This window comes from Myotis davidii, unplaced genomic scaffold, assembly GCF_000327345.1.
Source record: "Myotis davidii unplaced genomic scaffold, ASM32734v1 scaffold4251, whole genome shotgun sequence".
Taxonomy (NCBI): Eukaryota; Metazoa; Chordata; class Mammalia; order Chiroptera; family Vespertilionidae; genus Myotis; species Myotis davidii.
Genome location: NW_006282535.1, coordinates 16,449 through 28,448, shown reverse-complemented (window position 1 = coordinate 28,448; position 12,000 = coordinate 16,449). Strand labels below are relative to the sequence as shown.

The 12,000-nt window shown below is 36.6% G+C and overlaps 1 protein-coding gene across 1 annotated transcript in view; it reads left to right on the top strand.

The window, feature by feature from the left end:
• Positions 1-249: 249 nt before the first annotated feature.
• The window catches only part of LOC102755590 (ankyrin repeat domain-containing protein 13C), a 25,356-nt gene continuing 13,605 nt past the window's right edge, over positions 250-12,000 (top strand). The window contains exons 1-4 of the mRNA XM_006753130.2: positions 250-383; positions 4,487-4,648; positions 9,218-9,297; positions 10,922-11,020. Of these exons, the coding sequence (XP_006753193.2) occupies positions 261-383; positions 4,487-4,648; positions 9,218-9,297; positions 10,922-11,020 (464 nt within the window). The 5' untranslated portion in view covers positions 250-260. The remainder of the gene's footprint in view (positions 384-4,486; positions 4,649-9,217; positions 9,298-10,921; positions 11,021-12,000) is intronic.

Genomic DNA, 12,000 nt, shown 5'->3' with positions numbered 1-12,000 from the left:
TATCTATAATAGTGTAAGAGTACAGTATTTCATGTATCCTGTACTTATAGATGCATAATTAGTCATAATTCTAGCTTACTTAGATATATGTAGTTTAAAATTCTGTAATTGTTTTTAGAATAAGTAGGATTTAACATTTTTTAGAATTTGTTTCCTTTTTAGGAATTCATAACATTTTGTTATTTTCATGTGTCATGCTAATAACCTTTGAAAACCTAGGTTCTAATATTTAACTTTTACCCCCTCCCCAGGAATCAGAGATGGAAACAGAAGAGGAGGTTGACATTTTAATGAGTAGTGATATTTACTCTGCAACTCTATCAACCAAATCAATTTCTTTCACACGTGCCCAAACAGGATGGCTTTTTCGGGAAGATAAAACAGTATGTACAAATCTAGATTTTTAAACTTTAAAGATTGTTTAGAATTTAATGTTGCCAAAATAAGGTGATGGAAATGCAAGAAGTAGCTTACTGAATTGTCTTCAAATAGTTTATTCTCTCCACTTTGTGACCACATAGGGAATTATAATGGTTGGTTACAGAATTGGAACATATTCTTAGAGAAGCCAAGAGGGAAAGTTTAGTTCATTGAATTCCATGTTGGGAAAGATTCTTTTTGTCAGCTGTCTTGTCCTCACATGTTTCCATTATATTTCTAATGCTTTATTCCTTAGGAAGACCACAAAGGGATACACTTTTGAATTCATTTCCCTGGATATTTTTACTTTCTACGCTTAGACTTCTAAACTATTTACTTACCTAATAGCGGTTTCTCAGTATTCCATATATATGACTAAAATGAAATATGCTCATATTTTTACAATAATGTCATTAAATTAAATTTCATTGAAGGTTTCTCTTTAGTGAATTGTAAATTTTTCCCATAATTACCATTTTACCTGTCTAGAAGAGGTTATGTAAGAATGCTCAAGCCCTAGTCGGGTAGCTCAGTTGATTAGAGTATCATCCTAATGCACCAAGGTTGCAGGTTTGATCCTCAGTCAGGGCACATACCAGAAGCAACTGGTGAATGCAGAAGTTAGTGGAACAACAATTGATGTTTCTCTCTCTCCCTCCTCCCCCTTCCTTTCATTCTCTAAATCAATCAATAAAGAAAAATAAAAAAAGAAAAAGTTTTTTTAAAAATGTTTGAAATATTCTTAGACTTTATTTATTTATATATTTTTATTTATTTCAGAGAAGAAGGGAGAAGGAGCGAGAGATAGAAACATCAATGATGAGACAGAATCATAGATAGACTGCCTCTTTCATGCCCCCCACTTGGGGGGGTCAAGCCCACAACCCTGGCATGTGCCCTTGATCGTAATTGAACCCGGGACCCTTCAGTTCACAAGCCAACACTTTATCCACTGAGCCAAACCAGCTAGGACTCTCAGGCATTTTTTAAATTAGACACATGAAGAAGCATTTTATAAAATTTTAAAGTCATAAGTAATCAGATCAGGTAAGGGCCATACTTATTACTTTTAAAAATTATATTCATCTTATATTACACTAGAGGCCTGATGGACAAAATTCGTGCAAGAGTAGGCCTTCCTTCCCCCAGCTGCTGGCACCGGCTTCCCTCTGGCACCTGGGACCCGGGTGCCAGAGGGAAGCTGGTGTTAGCAGCTGGGGGAAGGAAGGTCTACTCCTGCACGAATTACATGCATCGGGCCTCTAGTAGATGTATAACTAGATATTTAGAGAGAGAGAAAGAGGGGTTGGTCGGGAGAGATTGATTTATTTTAAGGAATTGGCTCATGTGAATGTAGGAACTGGCAAGTCTGAAATCTAGAGCAGTGCGGCAGGCTGGAAATTCAGGGAAGAGTTGATATGGTCTTGATTCTGAAATCTCAGGCAGGGTTTCTATGTTGCAGTCTTGGGACAGAATTGCTTTTCCTTTGGGAAACAGGCTTTGCTCTTAAGGCCTGCAATTGATTGGATGAGGCCTACCACATTATAGAGGGTAATCTGCTATATTCCAAATCTACTGATTTAAGTGCTAATCACATCTAAAAAATACCTTCATTGAAACATCTAGACTGGCGTTTGATCAAAAGATTGGGCACCATAGTCTTGCCAAATTGACGTAAAATTAACCACCATACAACCTTACATATAAAGTTAAATGTTCCCTTTGGCCACTACTCACAATCCCAGAGCACCTTGCAGAAGGTTATCTATTTATATATCCTTCAGACCCTTTTATATGCTTTCCATAAATAATGTATTTATAGTCGTCTGTAACTTTAGTTGTTGATACTTATTTTTTTGTAAAGTGTTATACTTATTTTTTGCAACTATCTTTTTCCTCTTTAGTATGTCTTAGGTATTTTTTCTTATTAGTAGTGCTACTTCATTCTTTTTAACAACTGCATAGTATTTCATAATATGGGTATGTTGTAGTTTATTTAGCCAGGCTCTTTTTTTTGACCTTTAAATGAATGGACACACATTTTGTCCAGTTTTCTGCCATTATGAATGATGTTGCATTCTTTTACATTCCTTTGCAGTGTCTGTTATAGATAGCAAGAAATAAAATGGCTGAATTATAGAGATTATACACTACAAATTTATACTGTTCTGATGGTTTACTTTTAATAAATGCTTTTTATTGTGAGATTTCAAAAACTGATAATTATCACCTGAGCATCTCACAACCACAGAAAAAATCCTCACTGTAGATCTAGGCTCCTCAGCTTTCCTCTCTAAGCCTATTTGGCAACAAATAGCATATAGGATTCCCAGTTGTGAGCTCCTACACTGCAATCCATTTGTTGGCTTAAGTCTTATTTATTTGTACTCTGTTCTTCTGGACAGCATTAGAAGGATCACTTCAAGAGAAGATAAAAATTGAAGCTGCTATTCATCTAGTGCTACTGCTAAGCAGCTCAAAGCTCTTGAACAGCATCTAGGTGATCTTCTTAAATCTTTGACAGGTAAGGAGGGAGTCAGTAATGCTTATGGTTCCCATTTTGTAGGTAGAAACAGGTGCAGAATGCTTTGCTTTCTGGTTACTGGTAAAAGAGCCACCAAAAGCAAGGTGGACATGGAAACAACTCTAAACACATAGTTTTGGAATGCCAGAACACAGTAGTAAGTAGGTGACCAAGTGATTTGCATGCAGGTGAAACTGGGAAGCTTGCTTTCCATCATGTTTTTTGAAGTAAAATATTTCAAACTCTGACCTCCTCTTGGGTCTGATTTAAAAGGGTGATGTTTTATGTTGAAGGAAATAACAACGCTCTTTGTAATGTCCCTTAAACCTCTTGAGTTTCCCTATCCCCCATTTCTAATATAAACAGTGGAATTGGTGAGCTGGACTGCTCTGTTATTCTCTCTTTGTTGGAAAGTAGTAACTAAATGTAACTTGAGGTTGATCCTGTTAGAAAATAGAGTATTGGAACAGGTAATTAATTCTAGGTGTCCTAGAGATTTCTATGCGACTTAGACTATTTCTTTTTATTCCACTTTCTTTTCTATCTATAAAATGGGAACAGTAATTATCCCTGACCCCTCCTTGTTACTTATGATGTTTGAATTTAACTAAATAAAGTTTTCAGATAGCTTTGTGCTACTTGGGAGTAGATTCTAAAGGAATACTATGTGGTATTTTTATTTAAATTTAACTCATTTTCAGATTAACACATTGTATGTGGGAAACGTATTTATACGTTCTACCAGTGTAGTAGAGCGTGGGACACGTATTAATACGTTTTTTATAGACTAGCAGTAGAATGCGGGTAACGTATAAATACGTAAACTAAAGTTATCGTAATTTTACTGAATGTTGCCATTTGCGCAAAAAATGAGCAAAAATGGCCCACGCCACCTGTTAGCGCATGATGAAAGCTACCTGCAAACAATGTGTTAACTGCCATACGTATGTGTGTCTTAAATTTTTCTTTACAAATTTGAAATGTGTAATCTTATATAATAAAAGGCTAATATGCAAATCGAATGAACAGTAGGATGGCTGGTTTGCTATGATGCGCACTGACCACCAGGGTGCAGACGCTCAACACAGGAGCTGCCCCCTGGTGGTCAGTGTGCTCCCATGGCGGAGCACTGCTCAGCTAGAAGCCAGGCTCACGGCTGCCCTGGCGAGCATAGCAGCAGTGGCAGGAGCCTCTCCTGCCTCTACAGCAGCACTAAGGATGTTTGACTGACGGCTTAGGCCCAAGTGGGCCTAAGCCGTCAGTCAGACATCCCCCAAGGGCCTGGACTGTGAGAGGGCGCAGACCAATCTGAGGGGACACACACCGCGCGCACCCCCCCACCCCCCACCCCTAGTTTAATATATTTTTTAACTTAATAGAACGCATAAGATAATTCGGTAATTTCAAGTACCAAAGGAGTATTTATATATACCTTAATGTTACATAGTTATAGAAAAACATGTATATTACTTTGAAACTTTCTTGTTAATCTAAGGCCACCTTAGTCTTTTTATTATGTTGAAATATTTGATTTTGTTTTAGGAAAGAGTAGGAAACTTTCTGGCAGACTTTTATTTGGTGAATGGACTTGTTTTAGAATCAAGAAAAAGAAGAGAACATCTCAGTGAAGAAGATATTCTTCGAAATAAGGCCATTATGGAGAGTCTTAGTAAAGGTGGAAACATAATGGAACAAAATTTTGAGGTATAATTTTCACTTCTAATTTATAATGTTCTAAGGAGAAAGGGGGTAGTAGACTCTTCTCCTGGCATTTAGTGAGTTTATATAAGTACACACATAGGTTTTGTTTACTATATACAATACATCTTTTGGTGGTGGTGTGTTTTTATATATATTGCCTTTAGTGATATTTTTGTGTGTGTGAATCTGTTCTTGGTCTCTGAGGCTTCACTAACAAATAGATTAAATCATTTTATAAGCATGAAACCCAGTATTCATTTTTAATCCATTTTCCTTTGCATATATTCTTTTTCCTATTTCACTAATTGATATCACTGACTGCTATGAAGGCTGAAGTAATGGTCCACTTACTTTATGAAATCATTTCTAGCCTATAACTTTGCATAGTGTGCCAAGTTCCAACTAAGTCATGGTAATATTGGGTGCGTGTGTGTGTGTGTGTGAAAATATTTTAATGTTTGCAAAGTTCATGTATTAAGTGAATCAGCCATGTAGTTCAATTAAATAAGTATAGGATGTAAAATGTTTGAGAATTCCCCCATTCAATGTTTAAGTTAAAATTGTGATCATGCTAATTTAGTGTGACCCTGTTTCCTTCCCACCAGATCCTCCTTTGATTTTTTCTGGCTTTGGGATAGAGTTGTGCTTCATCAGACTTCATTTTTCAGAAGCCCACCTGGTATTTACTGATATCTTGATAACTAGGAGATACAGGACATGATATACTCAGGAAATAGAAGTAAATTGAGAGAAAAAATGCTGAGCTCAATTTTGGACAAAGCTGCTTCTCTCATCCATTGTTGACCAGACAAAAAGGCCATTTCTTTGGACTTATATTGTGACTTAAATTTTATTTAGTTATTTTTAAGAAATGATTTTGTTGTGGTAGTTATTGCTACCTTTGTTTAATTTTGTCAGCAAACCATTTTGGGATGAATATTTGGGGGAAAAAACTATATAGAATAGCATTTCATGGACCATTTGCCAATTGCCCTCGATTGTCTGAGTTATCTGTATTTAAACCTGCAGCATACAACTTAATTTTCTTTGTAAGATGTACTTGAATTGTTAAAGGGGTCTGCAGATGGCATTTTAATAAGTTATAGTTTTGCACATTGAAATTTAAAGATATAGTTTAATTTCAGATAGCCACATGATAGAACAAAGTAATACGAATTAAGTTAAATAATTAAGGTTTTGACTTCTGAGCAGAAATAAAACACTTTCTATGTGAATCATAGCCCCTTGAACTTTACAGTTTTTGATGAATATTTAAATCAACTTGTCAGTTTCTATGAAAGATAAAACATTTGCTGGGATTTTTATTAGGATGGTGTTGGACTTTTGATGGGGAAGAATTGATTAATTATATTTGAGAATCCTTTTGGAGTTCAGTTATAAATAGAAGAAATTTAAAGACAATATTAATTCTATTATATTCATCTATGCATACAAATCAAAAAAATTTGATTTTTTTGAGTCTGGAATGGTGCAGGATGAAAAAACATCAAAACAGAATTGGTATTTAATTATAAAAACGATAAAAATAGCTGTGTGTTTTTTTTCTCCCAGACACAGAATTTACAAACACAGAGAAAGCAGCATGGAATTGATACCAGTTTAATTATATTCCACAGTGGGCATTAAAGGAGAAAAGAAATACTTGTATGCATTTCATAGATACTTTTGGAACTATAGTTCTTTTTTTCTTTTTAATTTTTTTTCTTTATTGATTAAGGTATTATATATGTGTCCTTATCGCTCCATTGCTCCCCCTCCCCCCATCTCCCCACTCATGCCCTCACCCCCCTGGTGTCTGTGTCCATTGGTCAGGCCCATATGCATGCATACAAGTCCTTTGGTTGATCTCTCCACCTTACCCCCACCCTCCCCTACCTTCCCTCTGAGGCTTGATGGTCTGATCGATGCTTCTCTGTCTCTGGATCTGTTTTTGTTCATCAGTTTATGTTGTTCATTATATTCCATAAATGAGTTAGATCATGTGTATTTATCTTTTTCTGACTACCCTATTTCACTTAGCATAAGGGAATACAGTTCTTTTAAACCTAAATAATAAGCTTTTAGGAAAGGTACATATAAATTAACATGCACAGTTAAAAAATAGGTGGTCAAAAGAATAAAGGGAGGATCCTATCAAATTCAAGAGACAATCCCATTGTAATGGGGAATTGTACTTAAAATCTTAATATTAAGTTTTAAAAAACACATGAACCAGTATTGAAAATTAATGGCTGCTTGGTCACAGCTGGTAATATAAAAATGAATTGAGAGTGAAAATAATTATGTGTTATGTCAACTTGCAATTCACATAAACACAGGTTACTCAAATGTATGTACTTTAATGAGTGATTATTATAACAAAACATTTCGTTGGCAAATAACAAAGGATTCTCCAGTGGCCTAATCTGAAGTAAGTGTCATAAATTTAAATTCAGCTTCTACAAGTTAAAAATTGATTTCATATGCACCTCAATGAGTTTTCTTTTTTATTTATGTTGGTTTAAAACATTGGAGTTGTGTGTTTTTTTTTCACATTCACATAACTTTTATTATAATATCTACACTAATAAAAGAGAAACATGCAGATTAACCATCACTCCATCACTCTGTCACTCTGCTACACCCACCAGCCAATCAGAGCAACTATGCAAATTAACCCAACAAAGATGGTAGTTAACTTGCATACGCAGGTGCGGAGCAAAAACTGAAGATGACTGAAGATGGTGGCAGCCATGGAGCTGGAGCGAGCAGGAGGCTTGGGTTGCTCCCAGCGACCGAGGAAGCCAAGCTTCCTGCCGGCCCTGGACTCAGCTCAAGGAGTGGCTGGGGGCCGGGGTCACTGGGGGCAACCCAGGCTTCCAGTTGGCCCTGGGCTCTGCTCACGGAGTGGCTGGGGACCTGGGTTACCGGGGGCAACCCAGGCTTCCAGTCCACCCTGAGCTCTGCTGGAGGAGCTGGAAAAAAAGAAAGGAGGGGCTGGGAGCTGCTGGAGCAGAAAAGCCAAGCCTCGCTGCTGCGGCTGGACCAAAGGCCTGGGTCCCGGGTGCTGGAGGAAAACCGGTGCCGGTAGCCAGGGGAAGGAAGGTCTATTGCGCGAATCTTTGTGCAAAGGGATACTAGTATTTTTATAATTGTCCTATTGATACAAAGATGAATAGAACATAGACCTGTCCTCCAGGCTCAGAGACTCTAATGGGAGATGGTGTGAGGGTAATGCCCAGTGCGCAAAAATAACTTGGGAATTAACATGGGCATTGTGCTAAGTATTTTCATCTCTCTTAATTATTAGTTATTTAATGAGTGTCATTGCTCCACTTTATAGAAAGGAAAATGAGGTTTAAAGAAATTAATCTCTCTGAAGTCACAAAGTTAGAAGTAGCAAAGATCAGTTCTTGACTCTTAAGTCAGTGGTTCTCAACCTTCCTAATGCCACGACCCTTTAATACAGTTCTTCATGCTGTGACACCCAATGTCGTTGTTACAAATTGAACGTAATTAAAGAAAGCATAGTGATTAATCACAAAAACAATATGTAATTACATAGGTGTTTTCTGATGGTCTTAGGCGAGCCCTGTGAAAGGGTCTTTCGACCCCCAAAGGGGTCGCGACCCACAGGTTGAGAACCGCTGCTCTAAGTATATTGCTTCTCTATAGTGACCCAAATGCATTTTTAACAAAGGTGTAAGTTTTAAAATCTGACCTGACTTTTTACCGGTGTTGATCAAATAAACAGTCTGTGTTTGACTTTCATATAATCTGAGCCCCAACCCCCTAATCTGAATTTATTATCCATAGAACACTGCTCTCTTTTTTAAATCCTATACTATTCAATTTTTTTGTAAGCTCATTTGGTCTTTAATAATATAATATTTTGTATTTCTGATTAACTGTTCATGTATGGATTTTTCTTTGAATTGTAAACTCCTTGAAGTCATGGTTAGTTTTTATACTTCATATTCACTTTCTAGCATAATGCCAAGAACATTTTAGATGATTAAAACATTGATGAATGGATTTTATTACTTTGATAACTTACCTTCCTATTTGAGATTTAGAAAAAAATTGATACTAAATTACTGATAGCGCTTAAATCACCATGGAACTATTTTGGTAGTAAACTCTTAAAGCATTATATTGAAGAGATTGAACAGTTTAGTAGTTTAAATAGCTTATTATGATCAACATAATTTAATGAACAAGAATAGATCGATCTAGAGACAAATGGTAGGGGAGGGGGATTAGAGAGCAACTAAAGGACTTGTATGCATGCATATTAACATAACCAATGGACACAGACACTGGGGCAGTGGGGCCTTGTCCAGGGTGGAAATGGCTGGGTGGCATGGGGCAATTGCGGAAAAAGGAGACATATGTAAAACTTTAGACAATAAAAATAAAATAAGTACTTTAAAATAGCTTTATTTTATATTTTAAAAAATGTCATTTTCCCCCCTCCCTTCTTCTGTGTCTCCCTCTCTGTCTGTCTTTCACTCTATGTATTTGTCTCTGTCTTTCTCCCTGTCCCTCTGCCTCTTTATTTCTTTTTGGCAGCCGGTTCGAAGACAGTCCCTTACCCCTCCTCCTCAGAACACTATTACATGGGAAGAATATATATCTGCTGAAAATGGAAAGTAAGTGTTTTTTCTTTTATTTTGATTATTTTGGATTCTTTGGTTTTTAAAAAGAATAATTTGTAAAAACAGAAATAATGACCGGAGATGGATGAGCTTGAAAAAACAAAAAGTAGAGAAATAGTGAATGGCCTCACACACTATGCTAAAGACTCAGGGTAATGACAGAACATAACATTTGAGTGTAGAATTGTTTTAGAGAGAATATAATATAATCTATAATAATAAAAGCATAATATGCAAATGGACCAAACGGCCGATATTCCGGATGAAGCCGAGGCTGCGAGGCCCTACTCTTGCACAAATTTCATGCATTGGGCCTTTGGTTATTAATAGTTTTGTCTAAAGTAATTCTTTGACCTTTTAAAATATGGATTAGGCATGATGTGCACCCTTTGAATAAGTTACAGAGCTTTCTTTTTACATCCTTGCTGCCAATTTACATTCACTAAAAAAACTTATAAGATATCGTTCTAAGGAAATACAATGTGAGGAATTGCCCAGTGCTCTTGCATTTTTGAGTTCACTTTATGTAAATTTTTATGTTCTATCATTACCCTGAGTCTTTAGCATGTTTTATGAGGCCATTCACTATTTCTCTACTTTTTTGTTTTTTCCAGCTCCTCCATCTTTGGTCATTATTTCTGTGCTTTAGCCTACGCCAGACTACTTCTCACTATCCTTACATACGACATTTGCTTAATATTTTATTACTAATATTTACTGGCGTACCTAGCACATAGTTTGTATTCAGCAAATATTTGTTGAATAAAAAAATGATAAATGACAGACAACTATTTTGAATGAGTCAATAAATAAAAAGGTTTTTTCTGGCCAACCTTGTGGAATACTTAAAGTATAGTTCTTATAGAAAATAGTATTTTTCTTTGGCAGAGAATAAAAGATTGCCTACTCTCATGTTTAGGAAGAAGTTGCAGTGATTATTATTTTTTGTATTGAAGGTTTATTATACTTTTCTAACTTTTCCAAAATGTTTCCATTGTACAGTATTCTATAGTGAATGTAGAATTCTTTATTCTCTTTTTAAAATATATTTTTATTGATTTCAGAGAGGAAGAAAGAGGGAGAGAGAGATAGAAATATCAATGATGAGAGAGAATCATTGATTGGCTGCCTCCTGCACACCCCACACTGGGGATCGAGCCTGCAACCCGCATGTGCCCTTGACTGGAATCGAACCTGGGACCTAACAGTCCGCAGGCCAACACTCTATCCACCAAGCCAAACCGGCTAAGGCTAGAATTCTTTATTCTTCACATCATTTCTTATTGGTTATGCTGAGAACTATAGACAATAAAAGAGATTGAATTGAATAAGTGATTTTAAAGATACACAGTGTTACAGTTTTTGTGTGGTTTGCTTTGATCCTAAAAGTGCTTATTAAATTATATCAATGTGAAATTTGATCATTTTTCTGAACTTTTATACTTTGTTATCCTTATTTCTTATACATGTCTCATTTTCTTTTATCAGAATTTTATTTCTATGCTCAGAGTAAGAAAATTTGAAATATTAGTAAGTGTCATTGGAAAAGGACAGATTCTTCTTAAGATGATAAGACATGGAAAAAGTTTACTAATATATATATATTTTTTCATTTTAGAGCTCCTCATCTCGGTAGAGAACTGGTGTGCAAAGAGAATAAGAAAACATTTAAAGCCACAATAGCCATGAGCCAGGAATTTCCCTTGGGAATTCAGTCGTAAGTTAGTTACTAACTATACAAGTTTATCAAAGAAGCTACTAAACCCTAAAGACTTTAATAATATTTGTATCTGAGTAGTTCATTTGAAGCCTTTGACATGCAAAAGCAATTAGTCATTGCTTTGATAGTGTGTACCCTTCTTGAAATTTTTTAGTTCACAAAATAGTAATATTTTTATTATTTTAACCTGATAAATGTTTGTATAGTTTTTAAATTATAAGAATAATACATAAATACATACATTTTTGCATTTTTAAAAAATTTTTTTTTATCGATTTCACAGAGAGAGAGGGAGAAATAGAAACATTAATGATGAGAGAGAATCATCGATCGGCTGCCTCCTGCACACCCCCTACTAGGAATTGAGCTCCCAACACAGGCAAGTGCCATTGACCGGAATCAAACCTGGGACCCTTCAGTCTATAGGCCGATGGTCTATCGATTGACCAAACTGGCTAGGGCAGTGGTCAGCAAACCACAGCTCGCGAGCCACATGCAGCTCTTTGGCCCCTTGAATGTGGCTCTTCCACAAAATACCACGTGCGGGCTCGCATGTACAGTGCGATTGAAACTCCGTGGCCCATGCGCAAAAGTCGGTTTTTGGCCTGGGCAAGTCTATTTTGAAGAAGTGGCGATAGAAGAAGTGGGGGGTGTCGGTCGGTTGGGCTACGGAAGACGTGGTGCAGGTGGGCTGCGGGATACACAGCACAGGGGAGGCGGGTGATTCATGCACGAGTTGAGTAAGCCAGTCAGCCAGCAGTCTCACTGTGCACTGGTTAGTGCTAGTCACATCCGCAAATCGCACGCGGGTGACAAAAGTAAAGTTTATTAAGTTAATTTTAGGGAACGTTGTGGAGTGAAAGAAGATGTAGTGTCAAGGATTGAGAAAGGTATGTTGAGATGGTTTGGACATATAGAGAGGATGAATGAAAGGAGATAGATGAAACAAGTATACAAGACGAGTGTGGATGGGAGCG